Source organism: Arvicanthis niloticus, chromosome 5 (genome assembly GCF_011762505.2).
Source record: "Arvicanthis niloticus isolate mArvNil1 chromosome 5, mArvNil1.pat.X, whole genome shotgun sequence".
Lineage (NCBI taxonomy): Eukaryota > Metazoa > Chordata > Mammalia > Rodentia > Muridae > Arvicanthis > Arvicanthis niloticus.
In genome coordinates, this window is record NC_047662.1 from 61,315,606 (window position 1) to 61,335,097 (window position 19,492).

Genomic DNA, 19,492 nt, shown 5'->3' on the forward strand with positions numbered 1-19,492 from the left:
GAGCTAAGGTGGGAGGAGTACTGAGAGGAAGAGAAGGAGTAAGAAGAGGAGGAGAAGGAGAGGGAAAAAAAGGAGAGGGGAAGCTAGGTGATGAAAGAGAGAAAGAGGGGGGAGACAGGGAGGCAGATGTTCATGTATCTCCACCAGTCAAAGATAGCTGATATATCTAGGTTGGGTAGTGGGTTACACCTCTGATTGAACAATACCAAACTTATAAAGCCTTTGATTAACATTTTTTAAAAAATGTATAAATGCAAAAAGGAAAAGGGGGCATGGGATAGGGGTTTTCTAAGGGGTGGGGGATGGGGAAAGGGGATTGCATCTGAAGTGTAAATAAAATATCTAATAAAAAATGGAAAAAAAAAAAAGAACTCAAGATGTTGTAAATTCCAGAGTCATGAGATAGTGAGATATGTGCCAAGGAAAGCTGCTAACAGTAGAACCCAAGAGCAAGAAGTGTGTTTCAGTCAAAGCTGAAAGGAGTTGGAGCTCTGACAAGTGCTTTGACATCAAAGATGCAGAGGTTTGAGGTTTGCCCAGCTGGTTTTCAGTCTTGTTTTGGTCAAGTATTTTCTCACTATGCTTCCTTTCCTATCTTTTGAAATGGTAATGTATATCACGTGCCATTGTATGTTGGAACTGTGTGATCTGATTTTGCATTTCAACTTTATAGGAGATTACAGTTAAAAAATAGCCATGAGTCTCAGAGGTAACGTTAAACTTTGGGCTTTTAAACAGGACTAAAACTGATAGACTATGGAGTCAGGGCTGGGAGGAGGGAACTTTTGAATTTGGATTGAATGCATTTCTGCATTATGATATGGCTACAAGTCTATGGTGGCCAGAGAGTAGAATGTAGAGTTCTGAATAAGAATGTTCCCATAGATTCACAGATTTGAATGCTTGGTCACCAGGGAGCAGCACTGTTAGAAGGTGTGGCCTTGTTAGAAGAAGTGTGTCACCAGGGGCTGGGCCTTGAGGTTTCAGATGCTCCAGTCAGTCACAGCATCTGTCCTCTCTTCCTGCTAACTGTCAATATAGATGTAGAACTCTCAGCTCCTTCTCCAGCACCATGTCTGCCCGTGTGCCACCATGCTTCCCTCCATGATAATTGACTGAACCTCTGAACTATAAGTCAGCCCCAATTAAATGTTTTCCTTTATAAGAATTTCCATGGTCTCCTCACAGCAATAGAAACTCTAAGACATTTCTAAGCCCCACTGCTACCTCTGGATAGAGGCTAGGCCCCTGGACCACCTAAGCTCCCCTATACTGACCATAGAAAAGCACTTTCCTAGGCAGATGTTTCCAGGTCTCAGTCTGATCAGTGGCAGTCTTCATTTAGATTCTACCTTAAAATGTAATTTCGATTTTCACAAGACGGAGACTTTGTTAGCGGGAATCTTACTATGTGGACACTATTCCTTTTATCCCAGTTTGAAGCACCTGTCTTCTCTTTGCCTGTCTCGCTGATCTTTGCTTTGCCATCTCTTTGTCTAAGACTTTAAACTTATTCATATTTCTTTCCTTACTAAACTTCAGTTTCTCATGTTTCTGGGCTGCTTTTTTATTGCAGTAATATTTTAAAACGGCAGCACCCGATCTTGCTTGTTCTTAATCAGCTGCCATCTTCCCGACTAGCCTAGGCCTGATAATACACCACTGCCACTCGGCTCAGATCACCAGCTCAGGCGGCCAGAGACACCGGCCCTGCCACCCACAAAATGCCAGCATGGGAGATGGCTCTGCCAATCTTCCATGCTGTCTCCACAAGGCTGGGCTGATCCCAGACCATCCTGCCATCCACGAGGTACCTGGTAGAAATGAGACTCTAATGCTTAGATTGTCCAAAGGCTTTAATATGTTTGGTAATGCTCAATAACAAGATGCCCACACAATCAGAGGTGTAACCCAATACCCAACCTAGATATATCAACTACCTTTGACTGCTAGAGACACTTGCACATCCGCTGCCATGTTTCCCTCTCTCTGATTCCCTCTTTTCTCTCTCTCTCTCTCTCTCTCTCTCTCTCTCTCTCTCTCTCTCTCTCTCTCTCTCTCTCTCTCCTCCTTCTCCTCTTCTTCTCTTTACTCCTCCTCTTCCTCTCCTTACTCCTCCCACCTTTGCTCCTCCCAACTTTTAGGGAAAATATGCCGCTACACTTTTTGATCTTTCTCATTGTAGAGCTCAGTAAGAGCAGTGAGGAATAGTCATGTCAGGGCCTGGGTGCTATCTATCTATTCTTAGAATTTCCACCGCCATAGGGTTGCTGGCCCACATCGGGTATGTCACAGGGCACAGAAACTTGAGGAGGCGGAAGGAGGGGAGTTTGAGCTTGCTGGGGTGGGTGCTGGGCTGTAAGGAATTGCCAAAACACTGCTCCAGGGTGGGAAAGCTCAGTCTTAGGTGTGGAAATGCTGGAACTGGTTCACGGGTCCCTGAGCTTACAAAGAGGCCCAGGGCAATTGGGTTCTCAGACTCTTGGATATCCAGGCACAGATGGGAGTCACAGAAGAGCAGAGGACAGAATTGAGGGATGGGGCTTGAGAGCTGAGGACAGTGTTTAGCCTGGGGCCAGAAGACAAGGGGAGCTCTGGCTTGTCCCATTGGGGTGATTGTCCTTATCTTGGTGGTAGCAAGCTTGGTGGCGGGAGTGCAGAGAGGAATTCTATAGAAAATTACGCTGCTGCTCTGCAGATGAAGGCCTTCTTCATGGCTCCCCATGGGGGATCTTGATAAAAAGAGACAGTCCATGGTTCTGGACCGGATTAAATAGTTTATTGTCATGGCAGAAAATGGGTGCATAAAAACCATACCCCACTTCTCAGGGTGGGCCTGAGATTAAATACCTTTTGCAGGGAGGAATGTCTGGGAAGGGGAGCTTATTGGCTAAGTCCTCCAGGCTTCTAGGCACCTCATTAGCATGGAGAACTCTGTTTTGGGCCTATATGACCACGGGTTATGTCTCTTTTATGTCAGAAGCATAGCACATGTTCCAAGTCAGGAGTTTGGCAAGGAGTTGGGAGTCACCTAAGCTTGAGGTGTGTGCCCATTGAGTCTGGATCTCGATCTGCTCTACCTTACAAAACTTCCTGGCATGGTTTAACGTCCCCGACACCACCAATAAAATTAGTCATAACCTTGAAGTTCAGCCTCGAGTTTAGGACAGGAGCAGAACACATCCTGATCCTTCCAGGGTGTCACATGAACAGCCCTTGTACCAACTTGATCAAATGTTTCTTCTTTCTGAAAGCTGTGAGTCAGGCCTCAACTTTTCTATGTTTTTCTTGGCATTCTTGTCTTACAATCTCCCACCAGAATGTCCCTTACAGTGCTCAGGGGCTCGTCTATTCCACATCTACCAACAGTCCCCCCACAAAGCAGTTTCAACAGCCTCAGAACAAAAAGAGCAGATTACCACATCAATCAAAATGATCAGATTGATCACACCAGTGGCCTTACTTCTTGATATCAATTCCTTGTAGCCCTTTCCTGTTGTCACTGTGAGATAAACACACACACACACACTTGTTAAAAGTAATTCAAAGAAGGAAGGGATTGCAGTTTAATGGCACAATCAATCATTGCTAAGAACTCACGGTGGCAGGAGCTTAAGGTTCCCAGTCACATTGTAACTGCAGAGATGAATATTTCTCTCACTTTCTCATTGTTATTCAGCCAAGCACCACAGCCCATGGGATAATCTATATTTAAGTTGAATCTTATTTTAATTAACCTAACCTGGGTAATCATTCACAGACATATCCAGAGGCCTGCCTTTGTGTGATTCAACTTTACAATCAAAATTCATCATCTTAAGTACCTTAATATACATTTGGAAGTTCTTTGAGCAGGGTATGAAGGTTACGGTGAGAGAACATGCCCTCTTCAACAAATGACATCAGGAGAATTTTATGCCCTAAAGAAAGGAGTTGAACCCTAATATAACACCATATATCAAAGAAACTCAAAAGCCTATTTTTATTTATTTTCACTTTATTGGGCTTCACAGAGGCTGTCGGTTTTATAAATGGAAAGGTTTCAGAAACCCTGTTATCAAGCAAGATTCTTAGCATTATTTTTTCCAACAGTGAATGCTCAATTCATGTCTGTACCACTTTTTGCTAATTCTTGAACATATTATTAACATTTCTACTATTATACATGCCATGGTGATCTCTGATGAGCAGTCTTTGATGCTACTATTTCAGCTGTCTGGGAGATTCACAAATTACTTCTCCAGATAACAGCAAGCTTAATTGTTTGTTAATTGTTAAGCTTAATTGCTCCCCAGACTATCCATCCTCACTCTCATTCTTCCTGTCCCTGTCTCCACATGCCTTGGACCTCCCTGTCCCCCTAGATTCAGCTATATTGAAATTATTCCAGTACACCCTTCATTGAGATATCATTGAGAGCCAAAAAAAGGTTTTCATACAGGAGTAATTAGAAATGATTAAGCCACAGGTTTAAAACACTGATCTTTCATCCATTTTTCTTAGCTCCATCCAAGAACTTGGGGTCAAGATTCTTCACACGGTATCCTAGAAGACTAACGGAGAAAATACACAGCCAAGAATGAGCATTTATTGGGTAGCATTGAGTCTTAGGGCATCATAACATATTGTAATAATTAAGCCCTACTCATTCCCAAGAACGAATTTTCACACAGTTGGGACCAATCTTACCCAATATAAAGTGGCAACGGAAAAAATTTCACCAGGTTAATTATAAAATAATTTTGTTTTATGGTTCAAAGTTTTCAAGGAACCACCGGAGGCTTTTATTCTAATTAATCCTCATACCAATAGAAATCACCATTTATCTATGTGTCAGTTGGGATGTAAATATAATAATGATCTTTATTATCGTTCTTTATAGCATGCAAGATAGGCCAGTTTGCCTGCTTTGTTTCTTTGTTTGTTTGTTTTAATAAAAAGCAAAAGTAGCATGATTCCAATGACAGAAATCAAAATCAACATGAATTGATTGTAATAAAGAACTTAAAGAAAGTCATATCCCCTTTGTAGAGGAAATGGTGCAATATTAATTAACTATACTTAGTCCTGTCCAGTTAGGAACTAAGGAATGAAGTAGAGTTCAGGAGAGATGATTAAAGAGATGTACAAAAGTTAAAAGCAGGGCCAGAATCAGAGAAGAGGCATTCTTTCCTGGTCCAGGGGACTGTTTGCAGCTTTGCTGAGTCCAGCGTCACAGAGTCAAGGGAGAGGCCCCAGCAGTCTTAGCAGAGCTGGTGCCTAATAAAGGGCACTCTGTAGGAGCATAGTGTGCTCTCGGGTGCTCCTCTGCTAGGTAAAGGATCTTAGCAATCATCTGTCCTATGTGACCAGAAACAGGAAACTAATGGTATCCAGGGACTTCCTGTACCTTATCGGAAGAAATCCTAAGAAGACTATTCTCAGCGCTAAGACAACAGTCCTCCTTCCACTGTGTGAGAGCTCTCATGTTTTACATGCTCTAACAGCTAACAGTTCCCAGAATGTCTAGAGACACGAGGGGGTAACATGGCCTGGAAAGTCAGAGTTGACCCCCAGAAAAATCCCACACTGGATCTTCAGCCCTGCCTTGCTCTCTGGGATCTTTCAGACTGATAGAAACACAGACAGACCCAGATCAAATTACTGTTTCCACTAGTGTTCTACCAGAGACGTTCTCTTTCCTTCCCTTTCCGCTCAAGCACAAAAACCTCCATTTCCCACTCTGAACACACTACACAATCACAGAATTGGCCCCATCTGACGTACATGTTATAGTTTAGTATTTTCATTACAATATACCTCCATAGGCACCCAGAGAAACCAGAGTTCCTAAAACACTGTGCATGCTTCAGATATGCACTTACAATTGATCCTTCACAGCCCTTCTTTTATCTATTTATTTGAATATCCATGAGGCTTTGGATTCTTATTGGCCACGATAAGACTGTGGGTGGTAACCAGGCTAGAGGCATGACCAAACACTCAAGCCAGGCAGTTAAGGTTCAGAGACAGTTCAAAGCTTGGAAGGACAAACAGAAGCAGTTCAAGAAAAAGAGGGTAATCCAGCATATGGGAGGATGGACAATGACAAACAGGATCCTGGGCCTGCTGCCTTCTCTGCTGCCTGATACAGATTGTTGGAATTTGCTCGTGGGTGGGTCAAATTGATGATGAGAAGCTGGACAATAATGGTATAATGTGATATCAAGATAGTTTTAGAGAAAAGAAAGTTTGAGAAAAGGATATATTTGAAGAACATAGTACCTTCACAAATAAAAAGAATAGGAAGGAGAAAGGTAGGCAATTTGAACTATCATTTTTTTTTTATCAGGATGAAAACTCTTGAAGTCCTCTCCTGTTATTCACTAGGTCATCCGCCACAACAGGTATAGAAAATTAGCAAGAGCTCATATGCTCCCTTTAGCTGTGCACATTTCTTTGGGGTATTGGTTTTTGTTTTTGTGTGATTCCCAGAATTTGGAATGAACCACAATGCTACTTTAAGAAGGTGGATTTTAAAAGTGGAGAGTGTTGCAGTGTTTCCAACATCACCAATATGACTGTGAGCATCTTTCCCAAGGGTCTACTTTCTATCATTGTGTGCCAGAATCATTTGAGAATAGGCTGAGGCCAGTTGGAAGGGATTTCTGTCTTGTGTGCTTTTCCTATTGGAAAACCACTGTGTGCTACCAGCCAACCAGCTGTACCTTTTCCCTGTCCCAACTGGGAGGCACAAATTCAAACACCTCAGATAGTTTGTGGTCTATGTGCAATGTGACAAAACCACAGTTGTACCTGGTCCTTGTTGAAGCCTTACCTGGATGACTGCATTGTTGCAAACAGGAGGGAAATTGTGGCTATTATTTCATTGAACTTCCTTTTTGCTTTTCTTGACATCTTCTTGGGTATGCACAGTTCAGACTTAGTTCAGGCAATCCCATCCCACGTGCTTTCAGGTTCAGCAGCCCTTTATTCTGCTGTTTTACCGAGTCTATCATCAGGAACTCCAGATGTGGATCTGCATGGAGCGCTTTGATTCCTGTCCATCTGTTTTTGTTTCCACGTCGTCTTGATTTCTTCACCATCATTTTTGCTCACATCACATATTCGTTTCCTAACATCATTTTTTGGTATGCTTGTGTGTTCTCCTATACTTCATGCTGTCACCTTGGAATAGTTCCTTCAAATTGTTTTTCAGGAACCTCATCATGTGGTTTTCATCTGGGGAGGTGTGCTTCATTTTCTCCAAGGCAGCTTGCAAAGGAAGCATGGCTTTACTTTTTAAAGTTCACACCTGGCATTATTCATACATAAAGCTCTGCTTTGAGACCACCAACTTCCTTACTGCTCTTTATAGCCGCGAGGAGCGTTGCAGGCAGATGAGTTCTACCTCTCCCTGTACCTCTGACTGTTTCAAACAGCAGAGTCTGCTCACTTGCTCACTTCTAATTCTTGAAGTAAATATCACAAACTGCCACGATCTTAACTTGTGGTTGCAACAGCATAAATCTTACCATTCTTTTGTTTTGGTTTACAAAATATGGGTGTTGATTTTGCTCTCAGTAAGTTATAAGAAGTTATTAATTACAAGAATTAAATTAAATGTGAAGTAAAAACATAAATAATTCAATCATTGCAAAATTTAATGAAATATGAAGATGACTTTGTTTTTCTACGAACTGTATAAATCTCATAAGTACATGAAAATAAATAGATGATATGTAGATGAATAAAGAAATATCAGGTCAGTCATCTCTGAGAGACTCATCTCCCTGGGTAGGAATCTATTTCTCATATAGATGTTTAACATTATCAAAGTACTTCTTAATTCAATTACATCTAATATGAGCAAAGTATAAACAGGAGTCATTTGAAATAACCAAAGTCCAAGTCTGAGGGGTCACAGCACCCAAGAACAATGGTTTCCAGAGGCCCCAGGTCCACCTTTGCTTCATCTTTTTGCAACATTCTTCTTGCAGAGAAGGCTCTTTTTTTTCTCATGGACAGTCTCCCAGGCACAGTCAACATGTTTCTCCTTTTTCAGGTACAGATGGATTCCCCTAAAATATCTCAAAGGCATTTGTAGGGCAGACCTCCCCCTCCCATTACCGTCCCCTCCACCTAACATGCTTCAGGTCCTCCAGTTGCTGAAGCAGCTCAGCATAGAATTTGTCAGAAGGGCTGCATCCCAGCATCAGAGAGCTGTCTGTGAGCAAGAGTTGGAGGGTGGGATCTACTGGAACCTCAACTGGAGGAAAGACATAACCTGGACCCTGTGGAACAGGATACCATCCACCATCTTCCTCAGGTATTGGAAGTCCCTCTGTTACTCCTGAAAGAGGAAGAGGGACTCTTCTCATTTGGCCCAGGAACATAAATGTCTTCCTGCTAAGCATGGGAGAGCTCTGAGGTAGATCACAGACCAGAGGAGCCAACAGGGCATAGTTGCACATCACCAGAATGGCCAGTAGAGGGCGCAGGAGGGCCATGGGGAAATGAGGATGCCACTGCTCTGGATGAGTTGGGACTGGATGACTCTTGGACTCAAGGTTTTGTGAAGACAGCCTGTGCAGGAGTGGCTTCTGTGCAGCAAAGACAATTGTCATGTCTGAACACTTCCCTACAGTTTACTTCTGTGTTTTTGTTTGCGTGTTCTCAATGCGACCTGAGAGCAGGAGCCTAAACTAATTTGCAAGGAAGGTGACTGTTCTCAGTAAACCAGCTACTCCTTTCCAATTGGAAATTATCATTCGAAAGATAATATGGTCTATACTCAGAAGTGTGTATATGTATGTAGTCACTCACTTACAAACACATCCACAACTACAGACTTTCTGCATATTGAAATATTGGTCTGGTGTAGGGACCAACGTTTAGGCACAGTCTGCACCTCTATTTTCCACCCTTCTTTTACCTGCAGAGTGATGTCCCTGAAGCCCTGTGGGTTTCTGAAGCTACTCCTGACTTGATGAACTATCTATGGCAAGGAAGCACTGGGAGCAGAGGGTGGGTGTTTTACTGTGAAAGTGACTCATTACTTCTGACAGAGCTTCCCTGAGGCATTTCTCTTCAGGGAACACATTCTTTCAGGCCATGCAGCTGTGTGTCACTGGTCTCTCAAGGTCACTATTAATGGCCTCTGCCCTCTCTGCCTACATTCTTCATACTGAAGTCTAATGTTCTCCCTGCTGGAACCATCCTGAGTGCGGGTTCTTCCCAGTTATGTCTGAGTGTGACAATTCCAATCCCAAGGAAATGCTGCTTCCCCCTCATCACGTGACTCAATCGGAGTCTGTGATCTCAGCCTCTACACCTCCTGATGTACAGTGATGACGTCTCTCAGCATCCCACCTCACACTTGACACAGAGAACAAAAACAGTAACTAGCCTATTGCTTCAAAACTCTGGTTCTAGAATCACCGTTCCCTCATCCTTTTAGGATATAAAATCCTCGTTTTTGTGTTTGTGTGAAAGGCTTCCATGTCGCTCACATACAAGTGTCAGGAAACCTCAGAATCTAAAACCAAAGTGGATTTTTTTTTGTCCCATGGCTGAAAAGAATGTCTAATTTGTCATAATTCTATTTTTATTCAACAAATTGCAAAGCCCAACCAACTCTGTTTTTTGAAGAAACTCCATTTTGTGCAAGACCAGGGCCTAAACTCCAATCCCAGGAAGAAAATCACAGAGTCCTCCTGAGCAAGCATTCTATGGCAACCCCACCCACTTAGCAACAGCTAGTCAGGCTACAATAGGAAGGTCAAGTTACATAGTGATAACTTAAGATATCCTGTAGAACATAGATAACTTAGCCACCCTTCTGTCAGGTAGTTTTGTCCCCATGTTTGGTTCCTGCAGATTATGCCACAAATTCAGTTTTTAAAATCTTAACTTGCTGACCCATATGGAAATTCCCCAAGCTTGCTGTAACTATAATAAATACACTAAACCCCTATACTTGGGTTCTCATTCTGACCTGCTGCAATGGGAACAATGAGAGGCCTTGTTTACAAGCTCATAATAAAGACTCTCATGTGTTTGTATCATAATTAGCTCCTGGGTGGTTTTGGAGGTCCCTACAACTTGGGCATAACAAAATATTTTGTATCTTGTAAATGTTATATTTGTCATCAATCTTCTTAAATCCTGATGACTTACTATTTTTAACAATTTGACAATGATGGATTGATGAGATACCTTCCCTGGCAGCTAATTATTCATGAACTAGTGTCCTACGTATGTTTATGCAGGCAGTCTGATACACTGTCCATATTCCACACCCCCTAAGAAACCCGGTATCACCATCACTATCTCTGATCCTATTCCTGTGCATCCTAAACATCCTGGCCAGTCTGTCAGGAGGATACAATCTCTGAGCTTCAGCTGAGAAACTACGTGCTCTAAACTTTTCTAATATTTTCAGAATGTGACAATGACTTAATGGTTGACTCTCGTTTCCTTCTCTTTTCGATACATACTGAATCATTTTAGCAGTGAAATTACAGGGAACTAAAAGAAAGACTGAAGCATGGAATCATTCTTCTCTATGACTCTCCCTCACTTTTCATTTATTATTTCTACTTTTCTAAAAAATAAAACTCTGTAGAGGTTTTGTGGCCTAAAATAACTTGTTGAAACTTCCGTTGTAATAAAGCTAAAGGAAGTGGCCTTCGCTTATGAGGGAGGGAAGTATCAATTGGGGAAACATGGTGTAGCCAAGCTGGGTAACTCAGGACAAAAGCAAGGTGAATGCTGGGCGCTGATGTAGAAGTCCACAAAGACGGGCATAAGGGGATGCATCTGGCAGAGACTACACTGAGGGACGCTCCCATGCAGAGCCACTGCCTTTGTGATGCCAGATGATTGTGTTTTCTCTCATTTACTGGAAGCATAAATAGCTCAGAGAGGAAAAACCAGACTAGCTCATAAAAGACTGGCAACCAGACCCCATTCATGGCAAAACCACGACAGATGGCCAGATCATATGTTAATAATCCTTCAAGACCATGAAAATACTATGTCCAGAAATCGAAACAATAATAGAAAGGGAATTAAGTGAATTTTAAACTTCTGTCATTAATGTTGATAACAATTAAGATGACATGAATATTTAAGTAATGTTAGTAATGTTACTTACATTGCTGTGAGGGATATTGAGAATATTCACTCATATACTTACCTGGCAGGGGAGATACCATGCATGAGCTGGAGAATACTCACTCAGGCCTCTCGGTAAAACTATTTGAATGATATTCATTTAAAGAACATCTTAGGGGCAAAATTAATCTTCAAAGTTAAGACAAAGTTGAGATGTGGTTTGTCTGCAATAGTCCTTAAGAAAGGAAGAATGGAAACTAGAGAATTCAGAGCTTAGGAAAACCCATGGCATGAAATCTGTAGGGCAGAGGAGGAGGATGGGATAACGGAGGATTAAACAGGTTTATTTTCCGTTTGTAAGATATAATTCAAAATACCTTTTAGGTTTACTGTATGTTTCTCTCTCTCTCCTCTCTCTCTCTCTCTCTCTCTCTCTCTCTCTCTCTGTGTGTGTGTGTGTGTACATGTACCATTGGTAGTCGAATGTCTTTATCTTTGTTTATAACTGGCATTAAAGTAGATTTCCCCCCACATATTTGTTCCTGTATCATGAGTTTCTCTAGCTTTATAAGCTGTCATCCTGGTTTTACAGACTTTTACCAAATCTGTAACAAAACTGTCATGTCTGAAGTGCTGTCCTCTCTATGACAAATGCAGATGGTACACTAGACTGTCAAATGGAGCATCTCTCCTGGTCCCAGATGAACCTGTCAAAGCTTACATGTTGCAATGGCCATCCTGCTTGGGCCACAGTGCTGTCACTGGGATTTGACAGATGCCTGGGGAGCTAGGATGGTGCTCTGGGGCTGTCAGTGATGAGTCTGTTTGCTTCATAGAAAATCTCAGTGAGTGGAGCTCATGAGGACTCTTCAGTGGGTTCCACTGGAGTGGAGTTTCCTTCTGCTAAAAGAGAAGACAGGATGGACTTGGTGGTTCTGCAACCCACAAGTTCCAAGAATAGGTCTGCAAGTTCAAGACCTGTTTGGGCAACTTTGCAAATATTTGCAGCAACTGTACCCTAAAACACTAAAGAATGACTCATGAGACCATAGCTCCGGGGAAGAGCATTTGGCTAGTATGCATGAGGTCCTCCTTTGAGTACTGGAATGAATGAAGAATGAAAGAAAGAAGAGTGGAGGTTTGGACTGGGAGGTGTGGCTCAATGGAAGAGCAGTTCTCCACTCTGCATGAGGTGTCCTGGGCTTCAACCCTAGCATTGGTGAGGAAGGGGAAACCAGAATGGAGGGCTGGTGTGTAACTCACTTAGCAGTGGGTTCGGTCACCAACACATCAAACTGGGTGTGGTGTTAAAAGCCTGTAATCCTACACCTCTAACAGTAGAGACATGAGGATTGAAGTCCAAAGTTGTTCTGTTATATAGTGAACGACTCTGAGTTCATGATCTACCTAAGATCGTGACAAAAAAAAAAAAAAAAAAAAAAAAAAAGACAGAAGGGAAAAAAACAGAATAAGGTTTTTTGTTTGCACAGATGTATTCTTTAAAACTCCATCGTCGCCAGGCCCATAATTAACTGTCACACTTTCCATAATTGACCTTATGCCACTCTCATTAATGACTAATGGTTTTAATGCATTTATAGAGGTTTCATGTTCTTTGATGTGTGGACTCTAATCCTCAGGAATGATTACAAACTTAAATATGCCTATTCAGAGCATAATGCACCAAGCATAAAGCAGAAGGAAGAATGAGAACTGACCTAGCAACCTGATTGAACTAGGTAAAAGCCATAAATTAACCTTCACAAAAGACTCTGCTGCCAAGAGCAGCTGTGATTTCTCAATCGCATTGTGTTGTTGTTGTTGTTGTTGTTGTTGCTGCTGCTGCTGCTGCTGCTGCTGCTGCTGCTGCTGCTGCTGCTGTTTTCCTCTTCAGAGCAGGCCTTGGACCACTTCTTGCTGAATGTACTCAAAGGCTCTGACTCTCGGTACATTCGTCTGCAATACATTTGTATTTTAAAGAAACTGAATTAAGGATAGTATCTATGAGTTCCCCTGTGATGTCTGGATTCCATGAATAAGCTTCTCTACCCTGTGATAAGGGAATACTGCATATTTCACTTTGGTACAGGACACCAAATGTCTTCCAGTATTCCTACCTACAGACTTGTCCTAGCTGAACATAAAGAAAGAACTATTCCCATGTGAGGAGTGACTGTTTTTCAGTCTTCTTCAGAACGCTTCCTTCATGGGTTTTCTTGAAAAACAAAATGCTCTGAAGATGTCTACTAAGATACATAAACGATTTCAATATTGTGGTACATTTTTTATAGAAGTTGTCTTTCAGTTACAATATGTAGCTGTTAGGATTACCAAAAGAATGGTCCTCAGCAGCATGAAGAAACTCTCCATTCAGTGATGAGATTTCAGCATGACCAGAATCTGCCCCAGTCCAGGTCACTGCCCTTGGTAAACTTACTTTCCAAGTACAGCGCTTCCCTGAGTTTTCCTTAACCCAAAGCACTACATTCTGCATACTTCCTTTGGGTGTGGCATTAAATTATATGGAACAGGTACTAGGCGGGCTCTCTAGCAGATGCATCACAAAACACAGACATTTCATGTAACTTCTGCTTTCTATTTGTGGCTTCTGCTCTTTAGGGAAACTGTTGAGCTGAAACCAGACGGAAGAGAAAGCAGCTATGTGTGAACAGGCAGGAAGATGAACGAGAGATGACAGAGGTCACATGGCCAAGGCAACGGCTGTCCCAACATTAACTGAACGTCACAGGCCTTCTGCACTTCCCTCCAAATGTTTTCCAATCAAGCTTCCATCTCCTAACTAAATGTACAAAAGAGTTTTCCTTTAAATGAAGAGCTCTCCTGACCTCTGCCTCCCCAGACTTCATAAACTACTATCTTCTTAAGCTGCTCTCTTTGAAGTCAGCTGCTGAGTAGTGGATACATAGCCTAAGAATTTTAGGGAAAATAAATAATACATTGAAAAGTATTTTTCAATATTTTTTTTTATAATATTTCACATACAATAAAATATTGGGAGACACTTGACCTGGAACAGCAGGTGATTTTTTAGTGATAGAGTCCTGAGAGAGAACCAGAAAATCTGAAGATAAAGAGGACAGAGGAAAGACAAGAGTTGGAAGGATTTGTACAAGCTATATCTTATGCCAAGCAAATACTACTAAAAAAAAAAAAAAAGCATATACTACTATATTATGCTTATACAAGCACATCCAAGCATATACTATTTCCAGGGAAGAAATGGTAATCAGAAACAACCATACAAATAGAACTAAGTCAGCAAAATGCTAATAAAACAAAGAGAACACAGGGTATCTCAACAGCATTGTAGGCGGAGTACACAGCAGGCTTGGGGCTGATCACCATAGTCCCTTAGAGTAGGGAGAATTGGATTCTCAGGATCCTAAGCCACAGCTTTCCCAAGGCACTGGCCCCGGCATATTATTGGCTCTGTCACACTGTGTCCCTTCTCCATAAATCAGTGGCTCAGGGAAAAACCTCACTTGATCATTCCAGCTCTTAACAGATACCTAGCATATTTAAAATTACTATGTATGGAAGAGAATAGCTAAGTGCTTTACAATGCACACTTGTGTTTGCTGTTCAGAACAATCATGTAAGCACTTTGACTTCATTTTAATCCAGAGAAAACTGGGGTTTGGAGAAATTGAAGTGACTCAACATCATAGAGAGAGAGAGAGAGAGAGAGAGAGAGAGAGAGAGAGAGAGAGAAGGAGAGAGATCCCTAAACAGAAAAGAATTTCAACACAAAGTTATGTTCTTTGTACAGCTGTGTTGCAGGTTTTCTACTTTCAGTTCCTTTAATAGTTTCAAGTCCCCTTTGCCCTAGAATTGCATACATTTCTCTTGCTCGGTGGATCCTATGGTTCGTTGGTTCGTTTCGCAATTTCAGCTAGTCAAGAACTCTCTTCTTTTTTTTTCTTTTGTTTTTTTTTTTTTTTTTTTTTTTTTTTTCGAGACAGGGTTTCTCTGTGTAGTCCTGGCTATCCTGGAACTCACTCTGTAGACCAGACTAGCCTCGAACTCAGAAATCTGCCTGCCTCTGCCTCCCAAGTGCTGGGATTAAAGGCGTGTGCCACCACCGCCCGGCTAAGAACTCTTTTCTATGTGTAAGGCTGAAGATGCACAGATTCTGTTGCTGTGTTTGAGACTCACATGATCCTGTAATATTTTTAAAGGTGGGGAAATTAAAGGAGATTAAAGAAATTCCTCGTTGTATGTCCCTATTTTAGGAATTGGATGCTCTGAAGCCACAGGAGGAAGCGTGTGGCAATGATGCCTAATAGCTTATTGTGTAAGCGCAGCACAATAGCCTGAGCGTGGCGCTTCTTTAAAATGATGAGGGCCAACTCTCCAGCCTTATTTGGAACTCATAATTCTGCCATTTAGGACTCTTCCTTTGGGGCTAGTTCCTATGGATATATCTTTGTGTTCATAAAAAATAATTAGCTCCCTTAAAGTTGAACACAATGTAGCTTAATACTCTTAAAAATATCTAACAATTGACCGAATGGATTTATCTCGATTACAATACAAATGAACCTTTGAAATGTCAGGCAGTGGGAATCATTTCTGTGTTAGAATAAGACTCAATTTTGTCAGCAAGTAGGCTGAGGAAGACAGGGCTCTCCAGACTTCTGCTCTGACCACCTCCCAGGCACAGGGACTGTGTTTCTTCTCTCTCAGGTACACAGTGATCCTGTGGAAGTATTTCTTCACAGCCAGCAGGGAGTCTTTCTGGGTCAGGGGAGGTTCCTGCACCCTGACCTGCTGCATCACACAGGCTTGCAGGTCATTGAGCTGCTGATGGAGGTCAGTGCAGAATGAGTCTAGGAGGGTTTCCTCCCAAGCAGCAGATGAGTCCTTTGATGTGAGGATGTTCAAGATCTGCTGGGTCAGCTCTCTCAGGACAGGGATGGTTTGAGCCTTCTGCATCTGCTGGGCATCCACCTTGTCCAGGGGAAATCCAAAGTTCTTTCTGTCCTTCAGGCAGGAGGCATGGGAGAGTCTCCTCATTTGTGCCAGGAATGTCAAGGCTCCCTTGTTCCTGAGGTTATGAGTCTGAGGCAGGTCACATCCTAGAGAGCAGGTTGACCTATCGCTCATCATCCCCAAGGTGGTCAGGAAAGCACTGGGCCTAGCCATTGTGGATGTTGCAGATGCTGCTGGTCCTCTGAGCTAGTTGGTCCTGAACCTCTAAGTTCTCCACAGCCCTTGTTTTGTTGCTATGACTTAAGTGTGTGTGTGTGTGTGTGTGTGTGTGTGTGTGTGTGTGTAATGGGCATGCAGGAGGGTGCTCTCACCCATATGTGCTTATGTGGAGGCCAGAGCATGACAGTGGATGTCTTCCTCGATGAAACTCACTGTGTCTCTTAAAACAGAGTCTCTCCCTGAGTCAGATCTCCTCCATCTCATCTAACTAACTGGCCAGCAAGCCACCCCCACCCCACCCCCAACCCTCCTATAGTGGTTTGAATGAGAATTCCTCCATAGGCTCTTCAATTTGAATACTTGGTTCCCAGTTGCTGGTGCTGTTTGGGGAAAGGTTAGGAGGTGTGGGGTCTTGTTGGAGGCATTATGACACTGGAAGCAAGCTTTGAGAGTTTAAAGATTCATACCATTTACAGTTTGCTATCTCTTGTTTCATGCTTGCATTTCAAAATGTATGCTCTCAGCTCGCTGTTCTAGCCACCAAACTTCCTTGCAACCATGCTTCCCCAGTAAAACTCCTATCTCTCTGGAACCATAAGCCAAATAAATCCTTTCTTCCATTAGTTGCCTTGGTCATAGTGTTTAGTATTACAGGAATCGAAAAGTAATACAGAAGTTGGTAGAAGTACTGGCTACGTTTCTAGGGCTGTAATAAAACACCATAACCAAGAAAACTTATTAGAAGAAAAAGTTTATTTGAGCTCACGGTTCCAGGGGGCTAGTGTCCATGATGGTAGAGCAAAGACATGGCAGCAGGAGCAGAAAGCTGAGGGCTTATATCTTGAACCACAAGCCCATAGCAGAGAAAAGCAAATTCTAAATGGTTTGAGTTTTTAAACTCTCAAATGACTTCTCCACCAACATAGTAAATCCAAGTGAGTTGCATTTATAGCACAAAGGCAGGTTTATTAGGGCAGTTCATGCATGGCAGGGCGTTACTGACCTCACAGGAGGGGGCAGTGAAGTCACAAGGCTGGGCTGGGGTAGGGGCTTCTTAAAGGGGAGTAGCAGGGTTGTGATGTGATGGTAAAGTCCTGGGGTTATAGCCTTATTTGGTGAGTTTAGGGCCCTGTAGGTGGGTCTTAGGTCCAGTGGTCTCTTTGAAATCCTGATCTGAGAGCTGGCTGTATTCAGTGTTTTGTGTGGGCTTTGTAAGTCTGGGCTCCTGGTCAGAAGAGAAGAGCAAGAGACTTCTTGCCTTTGTCCCCAAACCTCCCGCCTAACAGTAGGGAAAAGAAAACTATTAGAAGGCAAGAGGAAAAAGCCCAGCCCAAGAGAGTGGGAGAAACAAGATAGCAAGACTGCATTGCCCAGCTTGCCCACTGTTTGGTGTCTCTGGTCAAGAGCCTGGGCAGATTTGCTCCTTGTCAATTGTAATGACTCATGTTGGTGAACTGGGCCCATTTTGTAAAAAAGATGCATGGAAACGGAGAAAGTTCCTCTTTTGCCTTTCCAGTCTCAAATGGATCATGACTGGTATAAAAATTGTCTTGGTTTCATTTCAGAAATATAAAAAAAGCTCAGCATTGTAACAAATAAGTGTGTTTTATAATAGGGTGAGAGATAAAAAAATCATGATCACCCAAAAAGATACAGGAAAAAAAGATTTGATAAAACTCATGATTAAAGCTCTGAACACGGGCTATGGAATTGGCTCACTATGTAAAGTGCTGGTTGCACAAGCATGAGGGCCTGACCAGACCCCAGAACCATGTAAGGGCCAGGCACTGTGGGACATATCTGTACAGCCTGTGATGCTCCAGGAGGGCAACAGGAAGGTCCTGGGGGCCTGAGAGGTTTAGTGAACACTCTCTTAAAAAATAAGATGGCAAAAACAATAGAGGAAGACAGATGATGCCAGCCTCTATCCCTTCACTGACACACACATAGAGGAGTAAATGAACCCATGCACCCTATACACATACACATACATTTAAACTCTGAAATACACACACACACACACACACACACACACACACCAGGTGGTCAGGTGGTGATGGTGGTGCTGCACACCTTTGATCTCAGCACTTGGGAGGCAGACACAGATGAATAATCTCTGAGTTCAAGGCCAGCCTAGTCTACAAAATAAATTGTAGGATGGCCAGGGCTACACAGAGAAATCCTGTCTTGAAAAAAACCACACACACACACACACACACACACACACACACACACACACACCTTTCTATAATATGTAGAAAGCAAACAACAGACTGAAAAGGGAAGGAGAATCAGAAACCAGACAATGGTGAATCTCAGAGCTCTCCCTCAATATAGTGCTAACCATTTTAGCCAAAAGCAATTTGCGAAAAGAAAGTAACAAAGGGCATCCCAAGAGAGGTCAAATTATGCCTGCTGACAACAAAATGGTCTCATACATAGAAAACCCACTTCCTCTATTAACAGTAAGTACCAAACTTCACTGAGCACTCTAGTGATTAATTAATCAGTCATGTCCTCCCACTCCGAAGGCAATCATCCAGATGTCTTGTACTCATAAGCGCCCCTTGCCAAGTGTGCCATCTGTCATTTAAATGCAGTCAGTGCCTTTTTAGACAGCGTGAAGACAACTGTATGAGTTATGATTTGGTTTCCCTTCTATGGCGCTGTTTTCTGTAAATTACATCAGAAACCATGAACATTGTTTCTTGTTTACAAGAGTCTCTCTTTAAAAGAAGAGATACACTCAATAGGAACTCTAAAGCGAAATACAAAGAGATCAGGCATGTGTACTTGTGTACAATTGTAGAAGTATAAAAATGACATCTAGGATCAAACATCTAAGGGTTAGAATTTAAGGGATAGATTAGCACTCGGATAGGTTTTTACTTCAGCAGTGGGCCTTGGATGAACACATCCTATTGGAATGAAACTGGACACCTGCCATTTTCTGAGTATACTGAGTTTTCACTCCACTAAGAGAAGTGCTGAGGTCATTCATGATCTGAGTTTCATAAGTGAAGAGTGGAACCAGAACTTGGATAAATACAAAGTCTGTGTTGTGTGAGGGTCCCACAAACCAGCTGCATCCTCCAGACCAGTGGAGTCAGTCCTCCACTGAAGGTGTGGCTCTCCAGTTACTTCGAAGCTCTTTGTCATGGCCTGGCTCTGAGCCATGGCTGGCAAGCATGAGACGTGCACAATCCCATGCCAAATCAGGAAC

General features: G+C 42.5%; 1 protein-coding gene across 1 annotated transcript; it reads right to left on the reverse strand.

The window, feature by feature from the left end:
• Positions 1–15,207: 15,207 nt before the first annotated feature.
• LOC117708733 (interferon alpha-12-like) lies at positions 15,208–16,415 on the reverse strand. Its single transcript, XM_034502597.2, has one exon. It carries the CDS (start codon positions 16,261–16,263, stop codon positions 15,685–15,687), a length of 579 nt encoding a protein of 192 aa, XP_034358488.1. The 5' UTR covers positions 16,264–16,415; the 3' UTR covers positions 15,208–15,684.
• Between the last annotated feature and the right edge of the window lie 3,077 nt (positions 16,416–19,492).

Coding starts and splice junctions, on each gene's coding strand:
- LOC117708733 (XM_034502597.2), bottom strand. CDS start 16,263: ATGGCTAGGCCCAGTGCTTTCCTGACCACCTTGGGGATGATGAGCGAT.